Genomic DNA, 23,443 nt, shown 5'->3' with positions numbered 1-23,443 from the left:
CACTGCTGGTCTGCAGGGCACCCTCTGGGACCAAGACGTTCACAGTAGGCCCTTGACACTTCCTCTTCTGGCCTGCCCAATATAGACCTCAGCAAGCGCCTCATGGTTTGTTTAGGCTCTGTCAGCTTCGCTAAGAGTTTAGCTTAGGTTGACTGTGTTCCTGTGATCCCGCAGACACAAACCGTTGATCGGCCCCGCAAGTAGGAGTGGATTCAGCTGGACCTAGAGGCTCCTTGCCCCACGCTTCAGGGAGCTTAGAAAGCAGCCTCGTGACTCAGCGAGGGTGTTAAATCACATGATACCTACGCTGCATGAATAATACAGATGATGTTTATTCTGTATCAGTAAATAGATGTTAATACATAGATGTAGATGTAAAGACAAAAGCTTCCCTACTGCGAGTGAAGATGATGGTGCACTGGTTTCCTTCAGTAACAGCACGGTGAAGCAAGAAGGCTGGCTGTCTTTCAGGGAAGCCAGCAGAGGAGCCAGCAAGGAGCACACGAAGGGGTGTGCAGGGCCTCAGGGCTGGAGCTGGGGGCAGCCCTGAGCTCAGCCAGAGTAGCACAGCCAGACAGCTCTTAGGGAGTGCAGCCTCCTCTCCCACACACTTCTGAGCCGGTAACAAAGAGCTTGCTGGGTGCTGATTACAGGCGTTGTTCTCAGGAGCTGGATGGTTTCAGCCAGCAGGATGGAAACAGAAGGGCTGCTGGTGCTCTTCAAACTTCTCAGGGCTGATGTGGAAGAGAACAGAGTGGAGATCAGAGCCCTCATCTGTGCAAAGCAAGCCAGGAAACTCTCCTCTGTAGCCACCCCACCCAGCTCTTCCCAGGGCCAGAACGGAGCAGGGAGACAGCGGGGTCAGCTGCAGAGGGGCTGGCAGCAAACGCTCGCTGCTTTGCCCGCACTGCCCCTTGTCCGCAGAGGTTGCAGAGCGCTCCTGGATCGGGACCGGGATTGCAGCTCGCTGCCCAGGGTCTTTTCTTCTCCCTGCCACACTGCTTTGACCCCCACGCTGCCCTCACTCACCCTCAATGGCGGTGTTCAGCTTCTCCTCACGCCCATTTCTCAGGTGTCGCCCGGCAAGCCCTAGACACACACAGCCCGTCACAAATCCCGCTGGCCAGCCCACCTCTCCAGCACACTTCCCCCAGCATCCCTGCTGGCCTGGCCACGCACCCGCGACTGCAGCACCCTGAGAGGCTCCAAGGCACCCAGCAAGGCTCCCACCGCCACCCGCTGCACAGGCAGTGCTGCGGGAGGGCAGCAGGGAGCCCCTCGAGACCCCGGCCCCCGCCTTGGGCCAGCACAGCTCCGCGGGCACGTGGCTCAGCCAGCAGCAGCACGTGCTGGGGCCGAGCTGCTGCGGGGCACAGAAGGGTCGGGGTTCATGGCTTACCAATGAACCTGACGGCTGCCCGTTGCAGTGGTTCCTGGGGGCTGCACAGGTAGGACAGGCTCTGCTCCAGGAACTGATCTGCTCTGCTGCCGTGGCCCACCAGCTGGAAGACAGCACACATGGATGGGGCTGGCGCAGTTTCTTCCCCTCGGGCAGGCAAGGGCTGTGCATGGCACGGGCCTCCGCGAGGGAAAGGAGGCCGGAGAAGAGCCTGAGCTGCCGGGCACTTGAGGGGAAGGGGTATGTGAACGGCAGCAGGCTGTGCCCTTCAGCATGAAGCTGTGGTAGAGGCACGGGCACTGGCCCCGCACCCTGGGCCAGGCCTGGCAGGCCTAATCTGGGCCGGGTCTCAGGAGCTCTGGGGCACTTGTCCTTACCAGGCACTCGCCGATCCTCTTCGGCTGCGCTGTCTTCAGCAGATAGCTGAGGTGCCTGTGTTTCAGCAGCTTGGCCGCACAAAGAAGGGCTTCCCAGGAGGCCTGCAGAGGAACAGAGACCAGGAGATGCTTTCAGTGCCTGCCAAACAGGGCCGGTGCGTCCTGCACCTTGCCACGGCTCGGGGCTTTCCTGGGCACTGGTGAGAAGGAAGATGCAGCAGCTGGGGAAAGGTATCTGTTCTGCGCTCAGGCAGGGGCATGGGCCAACCACCATCTCCGGCACTGGGTGCTGCCAATGCCCAGGCCATCCTGAGGGCTGTCAGCACCTGCTTCCTCCAGTGACCGTGCAGTTTAGAAATGCCCACCTGAGCCACGCTCTGGTCTTCGTCATGCAGGTGGAAGAAGAGAGGCACGAGGATGTTGCACACTTCCTTCTTAATCTCCACTGTGTGGGTGTCCCCTGCAACCTCCATGGCATCCTTACAGAGAAGGATGGAGCGCTGCCTTGTCTGGGCGGACTCCTGGTGACACAGAACAAGAGACACAGAACTGAGTCCTGCCTCCTCCAAGCCAAGGTCGAGCAAGGGGGTGGGCTGGCCAACAGGGACCCAAACGTTTGTGGCTCTCCCGCTCACAGCAGGGAGCTGCAAAAAGCCAGCTGTGCAAGCAGCACCATTGCACAGCTGTACACCGTCAAAGCCGTGCATCTGCAGGGCTCCGCACGGGAGGGGCTGCCCCAGCACGACAGCCTGAGAAGCACCAAGCAAAAGGTTTCCTGCACACAGCCAGGCACTGTGGTGGGAAGAGGAGAATTCGTAGGCCAGTCCAGTTAGGCACACACCACGCGCTCATACGCCCCGCAGCCATACTTCCAAGCCTCCCGCTCCCCCGCTGGCCTTACGTTTAAGAAGAAGGGCAGCAGGAGCTCAGGCAGCTGCAGGGCAGTGGGCACCGCCTTCTGTCGGTCTGCCAGGTGCAGCATGTTGTGGAGGACAGTCACAGACTTCACACCGATGATGCTGTGGGCATCTTGCAGTTGCTCCGTGATCTCTGGCAGCAGGTCTTGCAGAGTTACTGCCTGTGGCAAACACAGCATTTCTTCTTCAGAAACCCCAAGCACCGCCCCAGCAGAACACCTCTGCTTACAGACCGCACAGCCCAGGGCAGAGACCTGTCTGGGGCCGGATCTGAGCACACAGTGTCCCGTGGGATGGGATGGGATGGGATGGGATGGGATGGGATGGGATGGGATGGGATGGGATGGGGTGGGATGGGATGGGATGGGGTGGGATGGGATGGGATGGGATGGGGTGGGATGGGATGGGATGGGATGGGATGGGGTGGGATGGGATGGGGTGGGGTGGGGTGGGATGGGATGGAGGGCTGCTGCCTTTGGCTCCCAAAGCAACCATTGGTGTCAGTGCAGCCCTCAATGGCTGATGAAAAAGGCAGTGGGGCAGTAGCGCAGCTGACACCTCTCAGTATTATGGACAAAGTCCAGGCAAGCCTATGTGGGCACCGCTACCTGGGGCTGGGCTGCAGGCCCTCTTTGCCATCCCTTTGTCTCAGTGCCACCCACTCACCATCGCGGGTATCACAGACAGCCTGACCAGGCTGGTGGTAGCCAAGTCACGCAGCACTGAGTTCTGACTCTTCAGGTGTGACTGGAGCAGGCTCGGGATGCTGTAGCCATTAACATACTCCACGATGTCAGTGATGTTAACGCACTGCAGCAGCTGAAACACACCCAGCAGTACCATGAGAGGCCGTCCTCGTCGGCAGGATCCATGTGATGAACTGCCGCCCCCCCTCAAGGCCCAGGGCAGGAGGCCAAGGGCCAGCCACAGTTCTGTCTCGTGGCAGCACAGCAGCTCCCTTCCTGCTGCTCCTGCCCTCACAGCCATGTGCAGCCTCTCGCTCTCGCTCTCAGGAGCTGCACCAAATGCATGTGCTTCCACCCTTTTCCTCAGCCTCGTGGGGAAAAGGCCTCGGGGCAGGGCTGTCCCCAGCGGAGAGAGCGGCCCTGCTCTGTGGACATGCAACCTGACCCTCCCCACTCTGCCACACAGACTAAGGCAGAGGCACCTCCAGGAGGCACCGCTCGCCTCTAGGCCCACCTCAGCGAACACAGCCATGGTCCCGATCTCCTTGTGCTCCTGTCTGTGCGCGAGAGTTGTGACTGTTTCTTCAAACACACTGGGACAGCAGAGCAGTGCTGTGCTTCGCAGCGCCCTGGTCAGGGAAAGAACGCAGAGATGCACTCAGTTTGCTGAGAAGCCTCGCTTACGAACAACTTGCGGTCTTCCCACAGGTGCCCGCTGCTGGCCACCTCAGCTTCCCAAGTCCCTGGGCTCTTCATTGGCTCGAAGGCCACCCTTCTGGCTGCTCTGCCACACATCTCCGGCACAGGCCGCGGCACTGCATGCGGAGCCAGCCCCGGCAATAGCTGCAGCCAGCAGTGTGCAGGGAAAGGGCGCTCTGGGAGGTGACAGGCCCTGCAAGTCCTTTCTCACCAGGCAACAGCAGCCCCTCTCCAGGGGAAAAGAGCTGGGGAGACAGGGACAAGTGGGGAGGCTCTCACCTGGTCAGCACAGCCACGCCTGTGTGGTAGGTGTCAAGGCTCATAAGCATGTCCCAGCCACCCTGCTGCTCTATGTCCTCCACCAGACCGTCACTCCTCAGGTGCTGGAAAAGAGCTCTCATGCTCTCCACCGCATGCCTGCGGACACAGCAAAGCGTGCGTCACACAGGAAGCCCTGGCTCTGAGCCTGGGGCAGAGACCCGGCAGCGGGGATGGAGCACCTGATGATGTTCACAGGCGACATGTCCTCATCATTGGCGATCGGACTGAAGCAGCCACGCTGTTTGCACTGCAGCATGAAGAAGATCTGGAAGAGCATCCCTACGTACAGCTTGTGGATCAGCTGCCAAGCAGAGTCTTCAGTGGAGGGCAGATGGAGGATCGCGTGCAGGGCGTGACTTATCTGCAGGAAGCAGCCAAGGATGGCCCTCAGGGTACAGCTGCCCCTGCCGTGCTGCCCAAGCCCATGGGGTGACATGCTGGGGTTCGAGGGGCAAGGAAAGAGAGGACAAAGGGCTGCGGAGGGGCTGCAGGGGGGAGGAGGGAGGAGACAGTAAGGAACGGAAAGGGAGTGGAGGAGAGAGGAGGCGTGGGGAATGCAGCCCTGCCAGGGGTGAGCGAGGTGTCATCCAGAAACTCACTGCCAGGTAACCGGTGCAGTTGTGGCCCGGGCCAAGGCCATCGTGCCTGGGCTTTGGCCATTTCTGCAGCAGGGTCTCCAGCACGACCTCTGCAAGGCTGGGTTCGGAGACCATCGTCTGCCACATGATTGCAGAAGACCTGCAGAGATGAAGCACGCTGTGTCAGGGACTGCCCCAGCCACCATCCCTTGGCCTGTGCTGGCCCCAAGGGTCTTGAGCCATCATGAGGTGGGCGGGCCCCGCAAGTGTCGCACCATGGGATGTCACGCAGCACGGAGCTGACCACACACTGTGGGTTCAAGCGAGTCATCTGCTGAAGGGTCCGGATCGCGATGTCCCGGAGCGACTCCTCACAGTCCGACGTGAGGTGGTCATAGATGCTCTGCACGATCAGTGGCACCTGGAGGAGACACAAGGGCACTGAGATGGAGCACAGCCACAGCCCCAGCTGCCAGGGGGTACTGCTGCTTCCCTCCTGTGGCGCTTCACCGGTCTGAAAAGCCAGCCAAGCTCCCAGGCTCCACTCTCAGGTCAGGGGAAGCCCCGCAGAGGGCAAAAGCACAGGGCAATCTGGCTGAGAAGTGCTTACGTTCGAGAGCTGACGGTCCGCATCTTTCAGGACCGCATCCAACGTCCTGGCAACCACGTCGGTGTCAGAGACCCTTGGCTGCGTTATGCCCTGCAGGATGGTTAGGATGAAGTCTCCCATCTCGCTGGGGCAGAGCCAGCTGCCCACTACCTGTGGGAAGGAGGAAGGGAGATAAGGCCAGATGCACTGTGTTTAATGGTGATGGGGCACATGTGAGCAGCAGCGAGGGTGGCTCTGGAGAGGGGGAGAGACCCAGGGCAGCACTGGCGCTGTGCCCCAGGGGAGCCCAGCGCTGAGCTGACTGCAGCCTCAGCGGGTGCAGAGAGGGAGCTGTTGTGCAGAGCCATGGCTGGGCTGGAGTCAGGGTCACAGAGCACTGGCTCTGCAAGCAGCGGGGGCTCACCAATAGCCAGAACAGCTGCAATCACAGCTCTGACACCGAGAGAAAGTCTTTGGCTACTCCCTGCTGAGACACGGCTGGACCCTGCAGCCGGATTGTTGAGAGGCTGAGACAGTCCCTGCCTCATGCCCACACTTACTGGCCCATTGGCTCACATGAGCCTCCTGCCACGGGGAGTCTAGCATCCCAGCAAGGGACGAGCTGCTTACCAGTGTATTCAGAGCAGCATACTGGGCACAGAAAAAGTCCCAGCATTCACCCTCCGCATACAGTTGGAGATTGGCATGTCCAAACTTGTAACCTGGGCAGAAGGAGTAAGAGAGTGAGTGGTAGGACCCATGGGGAGAAGGCAAGAAGAGCACCTCTCAGGCTGCAGCGAGGCAGGAGAGCTAGGTCCAGCTTTCTGCTCTGAAGGAGGAAAGCAGCCCTGCCATGCCGCTGCTACAGACTCGCCAAGACAAGGAGGGCGGCCAAAGAGGTGCGCTGCCTCGCTTGGAAGTTACTGTGTGGAGCACCGCAGCCCATCCCAGCCTCTCTTACTCTCTCGCATTGCCAGGATCCTGTGGATGCCATGCAGAGCCTCCACAGAGTCACGCCTGATGTCCTGGTCCTCCTCGGCACAGCCCAGGATGAGGTTCCCCAACAGCTGCCCCATGAGCTTCTTGGACTGTTTTTGTATGGAGCGATCGCTGTCCCTGCTTTCACTGTATCGAGGCGAGCTCTGAGGAATGAAGGAAAGGCAGAGTCGCTGGGCTGAACTGGTGCTCCTGGGACAAAAGCCCTGTCCCCCCAGAGCCAGCAGCGGGTTGAGCACCACAGGAGTTGAACACCAGCGCTTTGGCCAGCTCTGCCCTGGGCCACGCAGGGGCCGACCCGTGGCAGACCCACATCTAGGTGAGGAGCACACGGACTGTCTTTGGTGGGAACTGTTGAAGGGTTTTGAGTGGCTGCTGGATTTTGGTGTGTGGGGGACTCTGTCCCAGACCTGCTGGTCTTGCAGGGAGCCCAGAGCTACCAGCTTACTGGGGCACCAGGAAGGGGCAAGAAGGGGGTTAAACGCTGCCCGTCTCTCTGGCTCCTTACCGCTATCAGAGAAGCAGGGACTAGGACTTTGCTCAGGTTGGCAATCCTCCCCATGGCACACTGGCGCACTCTCAGCCACTCAGATTTGGCGCAGGGCAGCAGGGCCTGAGAAGACAAAAGCTGTTGGTCAACCACAGATGCAATGGCAGCTCCTGAAGTGGCCGCTGTGCCGGGCAACTGGTGGGGCACTGACAAGGTGCCCAGGCTTCCCCTGAACAGGAGAAGAGCCTGGAATGGAGGCCCGGCCTCCTGGCAGCCTCAGGAATGGCTGCCCCAGCGGAGACCTGCTGCGGTCACTGATCATTATCCCCACCCTCAGCTCCTACAAAATGGCTCTGCCCCTTCTCCAAGAGGGAAGGGCTTTGGGGCTGGCATGCTGCTGGGTGCCCTCAGCGGCCAGAAGAAGAGCGTTTCAAGGCTGAGCTCCCTTTGCATGGTGGCCACATCCCAGCAGACCTCGGCCTTGCTGACATCTGGCACAAAGAGCATCCCCGAGGCAGGCAAAGGAGGGCAGTGGGTCAGCAGTGCCAGCCGCCGCTGCGGGGTCTGGGAAGGGCACTCAGCGGCCTTCCGCTGCTCAGGTGCAAACCACTGGGCTTCAGGTGGTTGCGTCCCCACCCCATTGCCCGCTTTCTGTGCCGCTTTCTGGGATGCGGTGCCCACCCCAGAGCATCCCTTCTCTCTGGAGGAAGAGCCCCTGTGAGCCTTACTCTCTGCACGTGCCAGACCTGCAAGATGATCATCAGGTTGAGGGTGGCGGAGTGTGGCGGAAGACGCAGCAGCACATGCAGCACGCTGTCCAGAGCTTGCAGCACCTGCAAGAAGAACAGAGCAGGTGTGCACTTTTGCTTGCCCTTTTTTTGCAGGAAGCTGGCTTCAACTCCTGCCACCTGAAGCAGAATTCAGCCAGCATACGGTGCCAGGAGCCTGCCCTGTGGTGCCTCCGGGTCTGCCTTGGCTGTCTCCTTCCAGCAGCCAAAGCTAACTGGAAAAAGCGTGCAGAATTGGCTGGCAGGCTCTCTGTAGCACAGCCAGCTCTTACCTCATCGCAGAGAGAAGCGTCAAAGCTGATCTGTTTCTCCTGTTCGGCGAGAAAGCAGATGTAGCTAACACAGGGGCTGAGGTGCTGTTGGATCTGGGCTGTGATCTCAGTGCTGCAAGGAGAGGAAATGCCTGTTGGATGCTGGCAGCTGGGGCATGCCTGCTGCTGTCAGGCCCTTACTGTGGAGAGGCCCTTGCACAGCCGGGCTCTGGGGCACTTGCCTCCTTGCAGTGATGGCGAGCACGGCGTGCCTGCCCAGGCACATCAGCGGGTGGCAGTAGCGGGGGAACTTCTTTCGCAGTAGCACCTGGAGAGAGACGGATGGCGCAGCTGAGCTGGGACTCGGGCGCTGCCGGTAGCCAGCACGAGGGTGCACAGCACCGCTGTCCCCGCGCCGACACCGGCACCCGAGGCAGGAGCCCCGTGGCCGGCAGGTAGCTCTGCGCCCAAAGAGACCTGTCCCACTCGTCCCCGTTCGCACCGCCGGGCCGGCGTACGGCCAGCTCGGCCCCTTCCTTCAGCCTCGCCGGGTGCCCCTCACCTCGTGCTCCGCGTCCAGCTTGCCGTCGGCCAGGTACCTCCCCTCCAGCCGCAGTCTGCAGACGGTACGGAGGGAGGCCAGGAAGCTCGTCCTCGCGTCCAGCTCCTGACAGTCGAGGAGACGAACGGGAAGAGTGAGAGGGCGCGGGCAGCGGGGCCGCTGCGCGGAGGGGGTGCAGCGGTGTTGCGGGGGGCAGGGAGGGCAGCAGCTGTGCGCGGCCAGCCGCGCTCCGAGAGCCTGGGTGCGGGCAGCAAGCACGGCGGCACCCGGCTAGGAGCGGCGGGCAGAGCCTCGCGCCGACGAAGTCGGACATCGTTACCTTTTCCCGGCCGACGAAGTCGGACATCGTTACCTTTTCCCGGCTGGCGAGGAAGGACCAGAAGAACTTGCAGTCCTCCTTCTCCTTGTCATCCAGCTGCTCGACGCCGAAGGCAGCGGCAGCGTCATCTGTTAAAGAAGGAGCGTGGAGAGCTTGGGGCGAGGGCGGGAGGCGCAGGGAAAAGCCGCGCCCTCTCCGGCTCCGTTGCCGCCGCCCCGCAGACGGGGAGCCACGCGTCGGCTCCGGCGCCGGTACCCGCTCTTCCCCTGGCGGAGCGAGGAACGAGGCTCCCGGCGTCGAGCAGGGTGCGCTCCCTGGCCGCGGTCCCGCCCAGCCCGACTCAAAGCCTCGCTCGCCGGGCGGGCTCCACGTGTAGCGGCTGGCACGGCGCCGCCGTGGCACACGGCCCCCGTCGAGCCCCGACCGCAGCCCGCCGCGGAGCCCGGAGCCGGGGCTGCGGCTGGCCGGGCCCGGTGCCGCCCGCGTACTCACCGGTCTGGAGACCGCGGGTCTCCTCGAACGACTCTCGGCTATCCATCTCTGTCCCCGGGGAACGCAAGAGCCGGGACTCTGGGGGAACGCTATCGGTAGAACTGGGGGCTCCTCCGCGAGCCCCGCTGCTCCCGTGCAGTCCCGTCGCTGTCCTCCTGGACACTGAGGGGCTGCCGTGCCGTGCCTGGGTAGCCCCAGGCGTTCAGTGGACGTCACAAAGGCCCTTTTGTGCCATCACCTGCGCCACAGTGTTTGCGCTGCCCACTGCCCGAGGATTGCCACGAGGCTGTCCACCTTCGGGCACCTGAACTGTCTCGCTGAAAGTCCAGGCTGGATATGGCCCCAGGCACTACACAAACACACCCTCTCTGATGCACTCCCCTTTCACAGCGCCTCTGTCACATTGCTGCCTTAAGCTTTAGCATAGCTTTTCATCGCCGTGGTATCGAAAGGTGTCTTGTGCAGAATTACAGCAATGATGAAAGCACCCGAGGAGTGTTTGGCACTTCCCTCTGTGGGAATCAAATGTTGTTTCTGCATTAGAATTGGATAATTTTTTTTTATTATTTTATTTTTTTTTTCATGATCTCTGCTATCATAGTTCTTTTTGGGAGTCCTTCTACTTAACCAGATAACAAATAAATTAACAAGTAAATAGCAAATGTAAACCTTCTGATAAGATTGTGAACCTGGAGTACCCAGCCAGTGGGGAAACAGAGGAGGGGGGGAGGCAAGGGGGAGAAAACCGGGTCTAAAGGCTGTCATGATGTATCCATAGGTGCGATCCTGCTTGCGGGACGCCCGCCATTGCAATCGCAAATAAATTCTGCTTTTATCAGAGATACCGTCCAGACAAAATTACTTGGATATTTCCAACAAGGATTGAGTGGTCAGTGGTGGTCAATGGCTCGGGGTCTAGATGGACGAGCGGTGACAAGTGCTGTCCCCTCCCTTCATCAGTGACACTGACAATTACAGTGGGGTTGAGTGCACCCCCGGGAGGATTGCTGATGACACCAAGCTGCGGGTGCGATCAACACCAGAGGGATGGGGTGCCATTCAGAGGGACCTAGACAGGCCTGAGCAGAGGGCCCAGGTGAACAACATGAGATTTAACAAATCCGAGCGCCAGATCTTGCACCGGAGTCGAGGCAGTCGAATACGAGCTAGAGGACAAAAGGATTGAGTGCAACCCTGGTGAAAAAGACCTGGGGGTAATGGTGAATGGCAGGATGGACATGAGCCAGCAGTGTGCCCTCACAGCCCAGAAAGCCAACCAGATCCCAGGCTGCATCAAAGGAACTGTGGCCAGCAGGTTGAGGGATGTGATCCTGCCTCTCTACTCTGCACTGGTGAGACCTCACCTGGAGTACTGCGCGGGGAGTCCTCAGTACAGGAGTGATATAAACCTCCTGGAGCACGTCCAGACAAGGGCCACAAAAATGACCCATGGAATGGAACACCTATGGTGTCCTATCCTAGTGGCTTCTGCTCTGAAAAGTTTTTCAGCTAATTGTAAGGTACCGTGAAGTTCCTTAGATACCAGACAGCATGTTCTCTGCAACATGTAATTTTTTTTTCTCTTTCCCAATTGATGTGCGGGCTACAAAATGACTTTTCTCAATGACTCTTTCACCAAAATGACATAATGCTGCAGCCATAAGATGAATGGATTGAATCCTCGCACATAATGGATGGAGCTGGCGCAGACTCTTCCCTTCGGGTAGGCAAGCACCATGCGTGGCATGGGCTTCTGCAGCCTCCACCTGCCAGGCCGCTGGCCCCGACAGCCAGACAGCAGAAGCGGGCCAGGCCTCTGGGAGGAAGAGGAGGCCAGAGAAGAGCCCGATCTGCCGGGCACTTGAGGGAAACCATCACCGGTTGCTTTACCGTCAACCAGATGTGCAGTCACTCAGGAGCTCTGGCTGCAGCGAGAATTTCGAGAACCCTTCTGGCAACTGCGAGGTCCTCCACAGCGCATCCACTCACGCAGATAAGGTCTCCAACTTTGCTACAAGAGGATCCAGCTTTCATGTTGTTATATTATCGTCTCCACCGATCTGATTCCTGTGCCTGGGGGTCTCCCTGTCCACGGGTGTTGTGATCTGGGCACACCTATCCCCCAAAGTAGGACTGCAAAGCAAAATGCCTCTGCTTTTGCATGCGGCCAGCATCAGCTCCTCTTCAATGCCATTTCCAGGGTGCTGAACAAGACACGGGGCACATGCACGGCAGAGGAGCACCCCACGCACTGGGAGATTCCCAGGCACAGGAATCAGACAGGTGGGGTACGAGCCCCGCGAGTCCCAGCACTGAGTTGAGCCGCTCCCAGCAGAGCATCCAAGCAGGACGACCTCTCGCTCTCACCTCAACGAAGAAACATCGTTGAGCAGGCAGTAGCTGCTCTCTTCTAGTGTGTCTTGGAGCATGGTCTGCAGAGTGCGCTGCCTGTCACTGCAAGTGTTGTGGTTTTGTGATTTTTGTTGTAGGTATTCAAAACATCATAACATCACGTAAAGCAGTGGGAGTTAAATGATCTGCACAGACTGAACCTGCAGGACAGGTTAAATAGGAGTGAAAGAAAAGCTACTGAGTCAATTGCCAGATACCCTGCTGTTATTCATTAATTCATTCAGAAACACAGAGGGAGACTGACGCTTAGCGTCGTGCAGTGACGCAGGCAGACCTGCCTATGGCCCTGCCATAAGTCCCTGTGAGGCAAAGAAGATAAGCTAGTTTCCAGCCCTGAGAAGGCACACCACAGTAATTCACAAGATGAAGGAAACTGGATCCTCATCTCTGCTCGGAATAGGAGGAGGACCCACTCCCTTTCCCCTAAAGTGGCTCAGAGCAACAGCTGAGAGCCTGTGGGGTAAGAAAGACACGAGAGGACGGTGTGCAGGTAACAGTTTGAAGCCAGCAAGTTACAGCCACGTGCAACCGGTCCAGCCAAGGACCCACGCCACTGGTTCAAAACCAGTGTCAGGAGAAAAAGGCAAAAGGTGTTAGCAACTGGAGGCTACTTGCTGAGAGGCACCAAGGCAGCCGTCTGCCGCCTGGATGAGCTCTCCAAGTAGATTTGCTACCTGCCAGGCATCTGCATTCATAAAGAGAATTGAAGAAGGAGGCCGTGGGGCCTGATAAAGACAGACAACTACTATCAACCCTTCTCCTTCAAGGCAGGTCACATGAGACTGCAACAAGGAGATGACAGAATCTGAAGGGAGATGGGTAGTGTTCTCCTCAACCTTCCCGCTGGGCAACCATGACCCAGGAAGAAGGAGGCAAACCCAGCAGGTGAATGGCTGGTGGTGTGATACAGCCGTAGAATCATTAGGGACAGATAAGACCTCTCAGGTCATCAAGTCCAACCATCAGCGCATCCCCAGCATGCCCACTAACCATATCCCTCCGTGCCACATCCACGTGTTCCCTGAGCACCTCCCGGGACGGTGACTGCACCACCTGCCTGTGCTGCCAGTTCCAACGCCTCACTGCTCTTTCTGGAAAGAAATTCTTCCTAATATCCATGATGTCTTGCTCAGGGTTACGGGTACTGTGTTCCTGGATACAACTTCGAGATACCAGGCATATTGAGGTTGGATGAAATGCAGCTGACCAGGAGGGGCGAGAATTCTGGGCAGCATGCTGGCTGGGCTGGTTATTGCAGCTTCACACTGGATATAGAGAGAGATGGGGGTGTATTTCCAAGTGACAGAGAAGAGCCTGGAAACACCGTCACTTTTGGAAACGGCCTAGAGAAAACTCAGATTTGTACTGGTGCAGCTCTCCTCCAAGAAGGCAACAGGGCTCACAGCCCAACTGAAGCCTCAACACACGCAGCACGGTTAAGAAGTAGAAGGAGCTACAGTGCAATCAGAAAACTGTGACCTATCACAGCAGTGCGGTGAGACGAACCACCACACTGGGGTGCTACAACGGAGCGCCACAAGGCTTTTGGAAGAAAGAAGGCAGGGAAGAAGAGGCTGGGGAGCTGCCCTCAGTGTTAACTGGGTGTTAGCTGTTGTGGTTTCGTGATTTTTGTGGTCAGTATTCCACATCTGAACATCATGTGGACAAGTGGGAGTTAACGCATGAATGTGCTGGTTCCCTTTACTGTCTTTTGCGGACTCTTTGAGTATCGCCATGGGAGGGGAGGGGGCGGCATCCCCGGAGGACGTGGCGGGCAGAGGAGCGCGGTGGAGCTGCGGACGGGACCCGGAGCGGCTGCCTCTCTCCGTCTGGCCCGGCTCAGCCGGCTCAGCTCGCCGCGGAGAAAGCGCGTGCTTTCCTCGCACTGTCGTGGTTTGACTCTCAGTTTTTGATACTCTCGTCTCTCTCGTTCTGTTTTAGTTCGATTCAGTAAATTACCCTTCCTCCTCAGATCGTTGCCGTAGTGTTTTCTCTTTGTTAACAGTGCCGGCCAGCTCTCTGCCCTTCCCCCTCTCCCGGACGCGCGTGGCCCGGGGCCGGCCGGGTGGCGGCAAACCGTTCGTAACCGTTTTTGTTCCTCTTCTTCCCGGGGCTGTGCCCCTTGTCACGCGCTTATATCTAAGGATAGCCCGTGACATTAACCAATGGGGATTGCGCAGGGCTGCCTCTGAAAAACAGCTGCGATCGTGTTGAGAGCTGACGGGTAAAGTCAGGCTCTGAGCCGTGGGCCCTGGCCCACACGGCCCAGCACAGCTTGCAGTGCAGTCGTCCCTGCCCGGCGCCTTCGCAGCGGTGGCCCTATCTTAGCAGAGAGAAACACCATGCTGTATTCGTGTCACCGCTTTTAGGCCGCACGCACAGTTGTGAGCACCCGTTCCCAAGGAGGAAGCACAGGAGAAACGTATCCGAAATCTCTGACAAACACCTTGAGACCTCACTGAGAATGGCAGCTGCTTCCATCTGACAGACTGAGGTGTTTCACAGAAACGCCAGATGGTTTTGGTGCTGCCCTTTCTGTGTTTTAAGAAAAGCAACGCCTCCTATTTTGTTACGTCAGCCCATGGCGCCAGAGGCAGATGCTGGAGGTATGGCAGAAGGGGCTGACATCCACCCGCGTGGCGTCAAGATGTGCTACCACACTCCTTCTCCCCCACAAACGGTTCATTCGCCAGCTTCCTAGCTTTAGCCTTATTGATCTGGCTTAATGTAACATGGAAGCAATAAGAAAGTCTTTCAGCCACCCTGCCTTCTAGAGCAGCTCTGCAAGTCGTTGTGAAGAAAAACTAAATAAAGCAGGTTAACTTCTGTATCTGGAGACAGTCAAGTAGCTTTTGAAGCTGTCCCACTCTCTACCGTATCTTCATCCAGCTGCCAGAGCTCTCAGCACTGCTGGTCTGCAGGGCACCCTCTAGGACCAAGACGTTCACAGTAGGCCCTTGACACTTCCTCTTCTGGCCTGCCCAATATAGACCTCAGCAAGCGCCTCATGCTTTGTTTAGGCTCTGTCAGCTTCGCTAAGAGTTTAGCTTAGGTTGACTGTGTTCCTGTGATCCCGCAGACACAAACCGTTGATCGGCCCCGCAAGTAGGAGTGGATTCAGCTGGACCTAGAGGCTCCTTGCCCCACGCTTCAGGGAGCTTAGAAAGCAGCCTCGTGACTCAGCGAGGGTGTTAAATCACACGATACCTACGCTGCATGAATAATACAGATGATGTTTATTCTGTATCAGTAAATAGATGTTAACACATAGATGTAGATGTAAAGACAAAGCTTCCCTACTGCGAGTGAAGATGATGGTGCACTGGTTTCCTTCAGTAACAGCACGGTGAAGCAAGAAGGCTGGCTGTCTTTCAGGGAAGCCAGCAGAGGAGCCAGCAAGGAGCACACGAAGGGGTGTGCAGGGCCTCAGGGCTGGAGCTGGGGGCAGCCCTGAGCTCAGCCAGAGTAGCACAGCAAGACAGCTCTTAGGGAGTGCAGCCTCCTCTCCCACACACTTCTGAGCCGGTAACAAAGAGCTTGCTGGGTGCTGATTACAGGCGTTGTTCTCAGGAGCTGGATGGTTTCAGCCAGCAGGATGGAAACAGAAGGGCTGCTGGTGCTCTCCAAACTTCTCAGGGCTGATGTGGAAGAGAACAGAGTGGAGATCAGAGCCCTCATCTGTGCAAAGCAAGCCAGGAAACTCTCCTCTGTAGCCACCCCACCCAGCTCTTCCCAGGGCCAGAACGGAGCAGGGAGACAGCGGGGTCAGCTGCAGAGGGGCTGGCAGCAAACGCTCGCTGCTTTGCCCGCACTGCCCCTTGTCCGCAGAGGTTGCAGAGCGCTCCTGGATCGGGACCGGGATTGCAGCTCGCTGCCCAGGGCCTTTTCTTCTCCCTGCCACACTGCTTTGACCCCCACGCTGCCCTCACTCACCCTCAATGGTGGTGTTCAGCTTCTCCTCACGCCCATTTCTCAGGTGTCGCCCGGCAAGCCCTAGACACACACAGCCCGTCACAAATCCCGCTGGCCAGCCCACCTCTCCAGCACAGTTCCCCCAGCATCCCTGCTGGCCTGGCCACGCACCCACGACTGCAGCAACCTGAGAGGCTCCAAGGCACCCAGCAAGGCTCCCACCGCCACCCGCTGCACAGGCAGGGCTGCGGGAGGGCAGCAGGGAGCCCCTCGAGACCCCGGCCCCCGCCTTGGGCCAGCACAGCTCCGCGGGCACGTGGCTCAGCCAGCAGCAGCACGTGCTGGGGCCGAGCTGCTGCGGGGCACAGAAGGGTCGGGGTTCATGGCTTACCAATGAACCTGACGGCTGCCACTTGCAGTGGTTCCTGGGGGCTGCACAGGTAGGACAGGCTCTGCTCCAGGAACTGATCTGCTCTGCTGCCGTGGCCCACCAGCTGGAAGACAGCACACATGGATGGGGCTGGCGCAGTTTCTTCCCCTCGGGCAGGCAAGGGCCGTGCATGGCACGGGCCTCCGCGAGGGAAAGGAGGCCGGACAAGAGCCCGAGCTGCCGGGCACTTGAGGGGAAGGGGTATGTGAACGGCAGCAGGCTGTGCCCTTCAGCATGAAGCTGTGGTAGAGGCACGGGCACTGGCCCCGCACCCTGGGCCAGGCCTGGCAGGCCTCATCTGGGCCGGGTCTCAGGAGCTCTGGGGCACTTGTCCTTACCAGGCACTCGCCGATCCTCTGCGGCTGCGCTGTCTTCAGCAGATAGCTGAGGTGCCTGTGTTTCAGCAGCTTGGCGGCACAAAGAAGGGCTTCCCAGGAGGCCTGCAGAGGAACAGAGACCAGGAGATGCCTTCAGTGCCTGCCAAACAGGGCCGGTGCGTCCTGCACCTTGCCACGGCTCGGGGCTTTCCTGGGCTCTGGTGAGAAGGAAGATGCAGCAGCTGGGGAAAGGTATCTGTTCTGCGCTCAGGCAGGGGCATGGGCCAACCACCATCTCCGGCACTGGGTGCTGCCAATGCCCAGGCCATCCTGAGGGCTGTCAGCACCTGCTTCCTCCAGTGACCGTGCAGTTTAGAAATGCCCACCTGAGCCACGCTCTGGTCTTCGTCATGCAGGTGGAAGAAGAGAGGCACGAGGATGTTGCGCACTTCCTTCTTCATCTCCACTGTGTGGGTGTCCCCTGCAACCTCCATGGCATCCTTACAGAGAAGGATGGAGCGCTGCCTTGTCTGGGCGGACTCCTGGTGACACAGAACAAGAGACACAGAACTGAGTCCTGCCTCCTCCAAGCCAAGGTCGAGCAAGGGGGTGGGCTGGCCAACAGGGACCCAAACGTTTGTGGCTCTCCCGCTCACAGCAGGGAGCTGCAAAAAGCCAGCTGTGCAAGCAGCACCATTGCACAGCTGTACACCGTCAAAGCCGTGCATCTGCAGGGCTCCGCACGGGAGGGGCTGCCCCAGCACGACAGCCTGAGAAGCACCAAGCAAAAGGTTTCCTGCACACAGCCAGGCACTGTGGTGGGAAGAGGAGAATTCGTAGGCCAGTCCAGTTAGGCACACACCACGCGCTCATACACCCCGCAACCATACTTCCAAGCCTCCCGCTCCCCCGCTGGCCTTACGTTTAAGAAGAAGGGCAGCAGGAGCTCAGGCAGCTGCAGGGCAGTGGGCACCGCCTTCTGTCGGTCTGCCAGGTGCAGCATGTTGTGGAGGACAGTCACAGACTTCACACCGATGATGCTGTGGGCATCTTGCAGTTGCTCCGTGATCTCTGGCAGCAGGTCTTGCAGAGTTACTGCCTGTGGCAAACACAGCATTTCTTCTTCAGAAACCCCAAGCACCGCCCCAGCAGAACACCTCTGCTTACAGACCGCACAGCCCAGGGCAGAGACCTGTTTGGGGCCGGATCTGAGCACACAGTGTCCCGTGGGATGGGATGGGATGGGATGGGATGGGATGGGATGGGATGGGATGGGATGGGATGGGATGGGATGGGATGGGATGGGATGGGATGGGGTGGGATGGGATGGGATGGGGTGGGATGGGATGGGGTGGGGTGGGGTGGGATGGGGTGGGGTGGGGTGGGATGGGATGGAGGGCTGCTGCCTTTGGCTCCCAAAGCAACCATTGGTGTCAGTGCAGCCCTCAATGGCTGATGAAAAAGGCAGTGGGGCAGTAGCACAGCTGACACCTCTCAGTATTATGGACAAAGTCCAGGCAAGCCTATGTGGGCACCGCTACCTGGGGCTGGGCTGCAGGCCCTCTTTGCCATCCCTTTGTCTCAGTGCCACCCACTCACCATCTCGGGTATCACAGACAGCCTGACCAGGCTGGTGGTAGCCAAGTCACGCAGCACTGAGTTCTGACTCTTCAGGTGTGACTGGAGCAGGCTCGGGATTCTGTAGCCATTAACATACTCCACGATGTCAGTGACGTTAACGCACTCCAGCAGCTGAAACACACCCAGCAGTACCATGAGAGGCCGTCCTCGTCGGCAGGATCCATGTGATGAACTGCCGCCCCCCCTCAAGGCCCAGGGCAGGAGGCCAAGGGCCAGCCACAGTTCCGTCTCGTGGCAGCACAGCAGCTCCCTTCCTGCTGCTCCTGCCCTCACAGCCATGTGCAGCCTCTCGCTCTCGCTCTCAGGAGCTGCACCAAATGCATGTGCTTCCACCCTTTTCCTCAGCCTCGTGGGGAAAAGGCCTCGGGGCAGGGCTGTCCCCAGCGGAGAGAGCGGCCCTGCTCTGTGGACATGCAACCTGACCCTCCCCACTCTGCCACACAGACTAAGGCAGAGGCACCTCCAGGAGGCACCGCTCGCCTCTAGGCCCACCTCAGCGAACACAGCCATGGTCCCGATCTCCTTGTGCTCCTGTCTGTGCGCGAGAGTTGTGACTGTTTCTTCAAACACACTGGGACAGCAGAGCGGTGCTGTGCTTCGCAGCGCCCTGGTCAGGGAAAGAACGCAGAGATGCACTCAGTTTGCTGAGAAGCCTCGCTTACGAACAACTTGCGGTCTTCCCACAGGTGCCCGCTGCTGGCCACCTCAGCTTCCCAAGTCCCTGGGCTCTTCATTGGCTCGAAGGCCACCCTTCTGGCTGCTCTGCCACACATCTCCGGCACAGGCCGCGGCACTGCATGCGGAGCCAGCCCCGGCAATAGCTGCAGCCAGCAGTGCGCAGGGAAAGGGCGCTCTGGGAGGTGACAGGCCCTGCAAGTCCTTTCTCACCAGGCAACAGCAGCCCCTCTCCAGGGCAAAAGAGCTGGGGAGACAGGGACAAGTGGGGAGGCTCTCACCTGGTCAGCACAGCCACGCCTGTGTGGTAGGTGTCAAGGCTCATAAGCATGTCCCAGCCACCCTGCTGCTCGATGTCCTCCACCAGACCGTCACTCCTCAGGTGCTGGAAAAGAGCTCTCATGCTCTCCACCGCATGCCTGCGGACACAGCAAAGCGTGCGTCACACAGGAAGCCCTGGCTCTGAGCCTGGGGCAGAGACCCGGCAGCGGGGATGGAGCACCTGATGATGTTCACAGGCGACATGTCCTCATCACTGGCGATCGGACTGAAGCAGCCACGCTGTTTGCACTGCAGCATGAAGAAGATCTGGAAGAGCATCCCTACGTACAGCTTGTGGATCAGCTGCCAAGCAGAGTCTTCAGTGGAGGGCAGATGGAGGATCGCGTGCAGGGCGTGACTTATCTGCAGGAAGCAGCCAAGGATGGCCCTCAGGGTACAGCTGCCCCTGCCGTGCTGCCCAAGCCCATGGGGTGACATGCTGGGGTTCGAGGGGCAAGGAAAGAGAGGACAAAGGGCTGCGGTGGGGCTGCAGGGGGGAGGAGGGAGGAGACAGTAAGGAAGGGAAAGGGAGTGAGGAGAGAGGAGGCGTGGGGAATGCAGCCCTGCCAGGGGTGAGCGAGGTGTCATCCAGAAACTCACTGCCAGGTAACCGGTGCAGTTGTGGCCCGGGCCAAGGCCATCGTGCTTGGGCTTTGGCCATTTCTGCAGCAGGGTCTCCAGCACGACCTCTGCAAGGCTGGGTTCGGAGACCATCGTCTGCCACATGATTGCAGAAGACCTGCAGAGATGAAGCACGCTGTGTCAGGGACTGCCCCAGCCACCATCCCTTGGCCTGTGCTGGCCCCAAGGGTCTTGAGCCATCATGAGGTGGGCGGGCCCCGCAAGTGTCGCACCATGGGATGTCACGCAGCACGGAGCTGACCACACACTGTGGGTTCAAGCGAGTCATCTGCTGAAGGGTCCGGATCGCGATGTCCCGGAGCGACTCCTCACAGTCCGACGTGAGGTGGTCATAGATGCTCTGCACGATCAGTGGCATCTGGAGGAGACACAAGGGCACTGAGATGGAGCACAGCCACAGCCCCAGCTGCCAGGGGGTACTGCTGCTTCCCTCCTGTGGCGCTTCACCGGTCTGAAAAGCCAGCCAAGCTCCCAGGCTCCACTCTCAGGTCAGGGGAAGCCCCGCAGAGGGCAAAAGCACAGGGCAATCTGGCTGAGAAGTGCTTACGTTCGAGAGCTGACGGTCCGCATCTTTCAGGACCGCATCCAATGTCCTGGCAACCACGTCGGTGTCAGAGACCCTTGGCTGCGTTATGCCCTGCAGGATGGTTAGGATGAAGTCTCCCATCTCGCTGGGGCAGAGCCAGCTGCCCACTACCTGTGGGAAGGAGGAAGGGAGATAAGGTCAGATGCACTGTGTTTAATGGTGATGGGGCACATGTGAGCAGCAGCAAGGGTGGCTCTGGAGAGGAGGAGAGACCCAGGGCAGCACTGGTGCTGTGCCCCAGGGGAGCCCAGCGCTGAGCTGACTGCAGCCTCAGCGGGTGCAGAGAGGGAGCTGTTGTGCAGAGCCATGGCTGGGCTGGAGTCAGGGTCACAGAGCACTGGCTCTGCAAGCAGCGGGGGCTCACCAATAGCCAGAACAGCTGCAATCACAGCTCTGACACCGAGAGAAAGTCTTTGGCTACTCCCTGCTGAGACACGGCTGGACCCTGCAGCCGGATTGTTGAGAGGCTGAGACAGCCCCTGCCTCATGCCCACACTTACTGGCCCATTGGCTCACATGAGCCTCCTGCCACGGGGAGTCTAGCATCCCAGCAAGGGACGAGCTGCTTACCAGTGTATTCAGAGCAGCATACTGGGCACAGAAAAAGTCCCAGCATTCACCCTCCGCATACAGTTGGAGATTGGCATGTCCAAACTTGTAACCTGGGCAGAAGGAGTAAGAGAGTGAGTGGTAGGACTGATGGGGAGAAGGCAAGAAGAGCACCTCTCAGGCTGCAGCGAGGCAGGAGAGCTAGGTCCAGCTTTCTGCTCTGAAGGAGGAAAGCAGCCCTGCCATGCCGCTGCTACAGACTCGCCAAGACAAGGAGGGCGGCCAAAGAGGTGCGCTGCCTCGCCTGGAAGTTACTGTGTGGAGCACCGCAGCCCATCCCAGCCTCTCTTACTCTCTCGCATTGCCAGGATCCTGTGGATGCCATGCAGAGCCTCCACAGAGTCACGCCTGATGTCCTGGTCCTCCTCGGCACAGCCCAGGATGAGGTTCCCCAACAGCTGCCCCATGAGCTTCTTGGACTGTTTTTGTATGGAGCGATCGCTGTCCCTGCTTTCACTGTATCGAGGCGAGCTCTGAGGAACGAAGGAAAGGCAGAGTCGCTGGGCTGAACTGGTGCTCCTGGGACAAAAGCCCTGTCCCCCCAGAGCCAGCAGCGGGTTGAGCACCACAGGAGTTGAACACCAGCGCTTTGGCCAGCTCTGCCCTGGGCCACGCAGGGGCCGACCCGTGGCAGACCCACATCTAGGTGAGGAGCACACGGACTGTCTTTGGTGGGAACTGTTGAAGGGTTTTGAGTGGCTGCTGGATTTTGGTGTGTGGGGGACTCTGTCCCAGACCTGCTGGTCTTGCAGGGAGCCCAGAGCTACCAGCTTACTGGGGCACCAGGAAGGGGCAAGAAGGGGGTTAAACGCCGCCCGTCTCTCTGGCTCCTTACCGCTATCAGAGAAGCAGGGACTAGGACTTTGCTCAGGTTGGCAATCCTCCCCATGGCACACTGGCGCACTCTCAGCCACTCAGATTTGGCGCAGGGCAGCAGGGCCTGAGAAGACAAAAGCTGTTGGTCAACCACAGATGCAATGGCAGCTCCTGAAGTGGCCGCTGTGCCGGGCAACTGGCGGGGCACTGACAAGGTGCCCAGGCTTCCCCTGAACAGGAGAAGAGCCTGGAATGGAGGCCCGGCCTCCTGGCAGCCTCAGGAATGGCTGCCCCAGCGGAGACCTGCTGCGGTCACCGATCATTATCCCCACCCTCAGCTCCTACAAAATGGCTCTGCCCCTTCTCCAAGAGGGAAGGGCTTTGGGGCTGGCATGCTGCTGGGTGCCCTCAGCGGCCAGAAGAAGAGCGTTTCAAGGCTGAGCTCCCTTTGCATGGTGGCCACATCCCAGCAGACCTCGGCCTTGCTGACATCTGGCACAAAGAGCATCCCCGAGGCAGGCAAAGGAGGGCAGTGGGTCAGCAGTGCCAGCCGCCGCTGCGGGGTCTGGGAAGGGCACTCAGCGGCCTTCCGCTGCTCAGGTGCAAACCACTGGGCTTCAGGTGGTTGCGTCCCCACCCCATTGCCCGCTTTCTGTGCCTCTTTCTGGGATGCGGTGCCCACCCCAGAGCATCCCTTCTCTCTGGAGGAAGAGCCCCTGTGAGCCTTGCTCTCTGCACGTGCCAGACCTGCAAGATGATCATCAGGTTGAGGGTGGCGGAGCGTGGCGGAAGACGCAGCAGCACATGCAGCACGCTGTCCAGAGCTCGCAGCACCTGCAAGAAGAACAGAGCAGGTGTGCACTTTTGCTTGCCCTTTTTTTGCAGGAAGCTGGCTTCAACTCCTGCCACCTGAAGCAGAATTCAGCCACCATACGGTGCCAGGAGCCTGCCCTGTGGTGCCTCCGGGTCTGCCTTGGCTGTCTCCTTCCAGCAGCCAAAGCTAACTGGAAAAAGCGTGCAGAATTGGCTGGCAGGCTCTCTGTAGCACAGCCAGCTCTTACCTCATCGCAGAGAGAAGCGTCAAAGCTGATCTGTTTCTCCTGTTCGGCGAGAAAGCAGATGTAGCTAACACAGGGGCTGAGGTGCTGTTGGATCTGGGCTGTGATCTCAGTGCTGCAAGGAGAGGAAATGCCTGTTGGATGCTGGCAGCTGGGGCATGCCTGCTGCTGTCAGGCCCTTACTGTGGAGAGGCCCTTGCACAGCCGGGCTCTGGGGCACTTGCCTCCTTGCAGTGATGGCGAGCACGGCGTGCCTGCCCAGGCACATCAGCGGGTGGCAGTAGCGGGGGAACTTCTTTCGCAGTAGCACCTGGAGAGAGACGGATGGCGCAGCTGAGCTGGGACTCGGGCGCTGCCGGTAGCCAGCACGAGGGTGCACAGCACCGCTGTCCCCGCGCCGACACCGGCACCCGAGGCAGGAGCCCCGTGGCCGGCAGGTAGCTCTGCGCCCAAAGAGACCTGTCCCACTCGTCCCCGTTCGCACCGCCGGGCCGGCGTACGGCCAGCTCGGCCCCTTCCTTCAGCCTCGCCGGGTGCCCCTCACCTCGTGCTGCGCGTCC

General features: G+C 59.4%; 1 protein-coding gene across 1 annotated transcript; it reads right to left on the bottom strand.

Moving 5' to 3' along the window:
- Positions 1–393: 393 nt before the first annotated feature.
- On the bottom strand, positions 394–22,946 carry LOC125686784 (maestro heat-like repeat-containing protein family member 7). Its single transcript, XM_048931209.1, has 18 exons — positions 22,887–22,946; positions 7,799–7,885; positions 7,071–7,175; positions 6,528–6,708; positions 6,197–6,288; positions 5,588–5,737; positions 5,253–5,398; positions 4,999–5,137; positions 4,579–4,760; positions 4,358–4,495; positions 3,894–4,008; positions 3,360–3,512; positions 2,678–2,854; positions 2,142–2,297; positions 1,777–1,878; positions 1,400–1,502; positions 1,030–1,089; positions 394–734 (listed from the first exon to the last, which is right to left on the bottom strand). Exons 2-18 carry the CDS (start codon positions 7,811–7,813, stop codon positions 553–555), a joined length of 2,196 nt encoding a protein of 731 aa, XP_048787166.1. The 5' UTR covers positions 7,814–7,885; positions 22,887–22,946; the 3' UTR covers positions 394–552.
- Positions 22,947–23,443: the final 497 nt, after the last annotated feature.

The sequence above is a fragment of the Lagopus muta genome, chromosome Z (genome assembly GCF_023343835.1).
Source record: "Lagopus muta isolate bLagMut1 chromosome Z, bLagMut1 primary, whole genome shotgun sequence".
Lineage (NCBI taxonomy): Eukaryota > Metazoa > Chordata > Aves > Galliformes > Phasianidae > Lagopus > Lagopus muta.
This window is presented reverse-complemented; position numbering and strand designations above follow the sequence as displayed.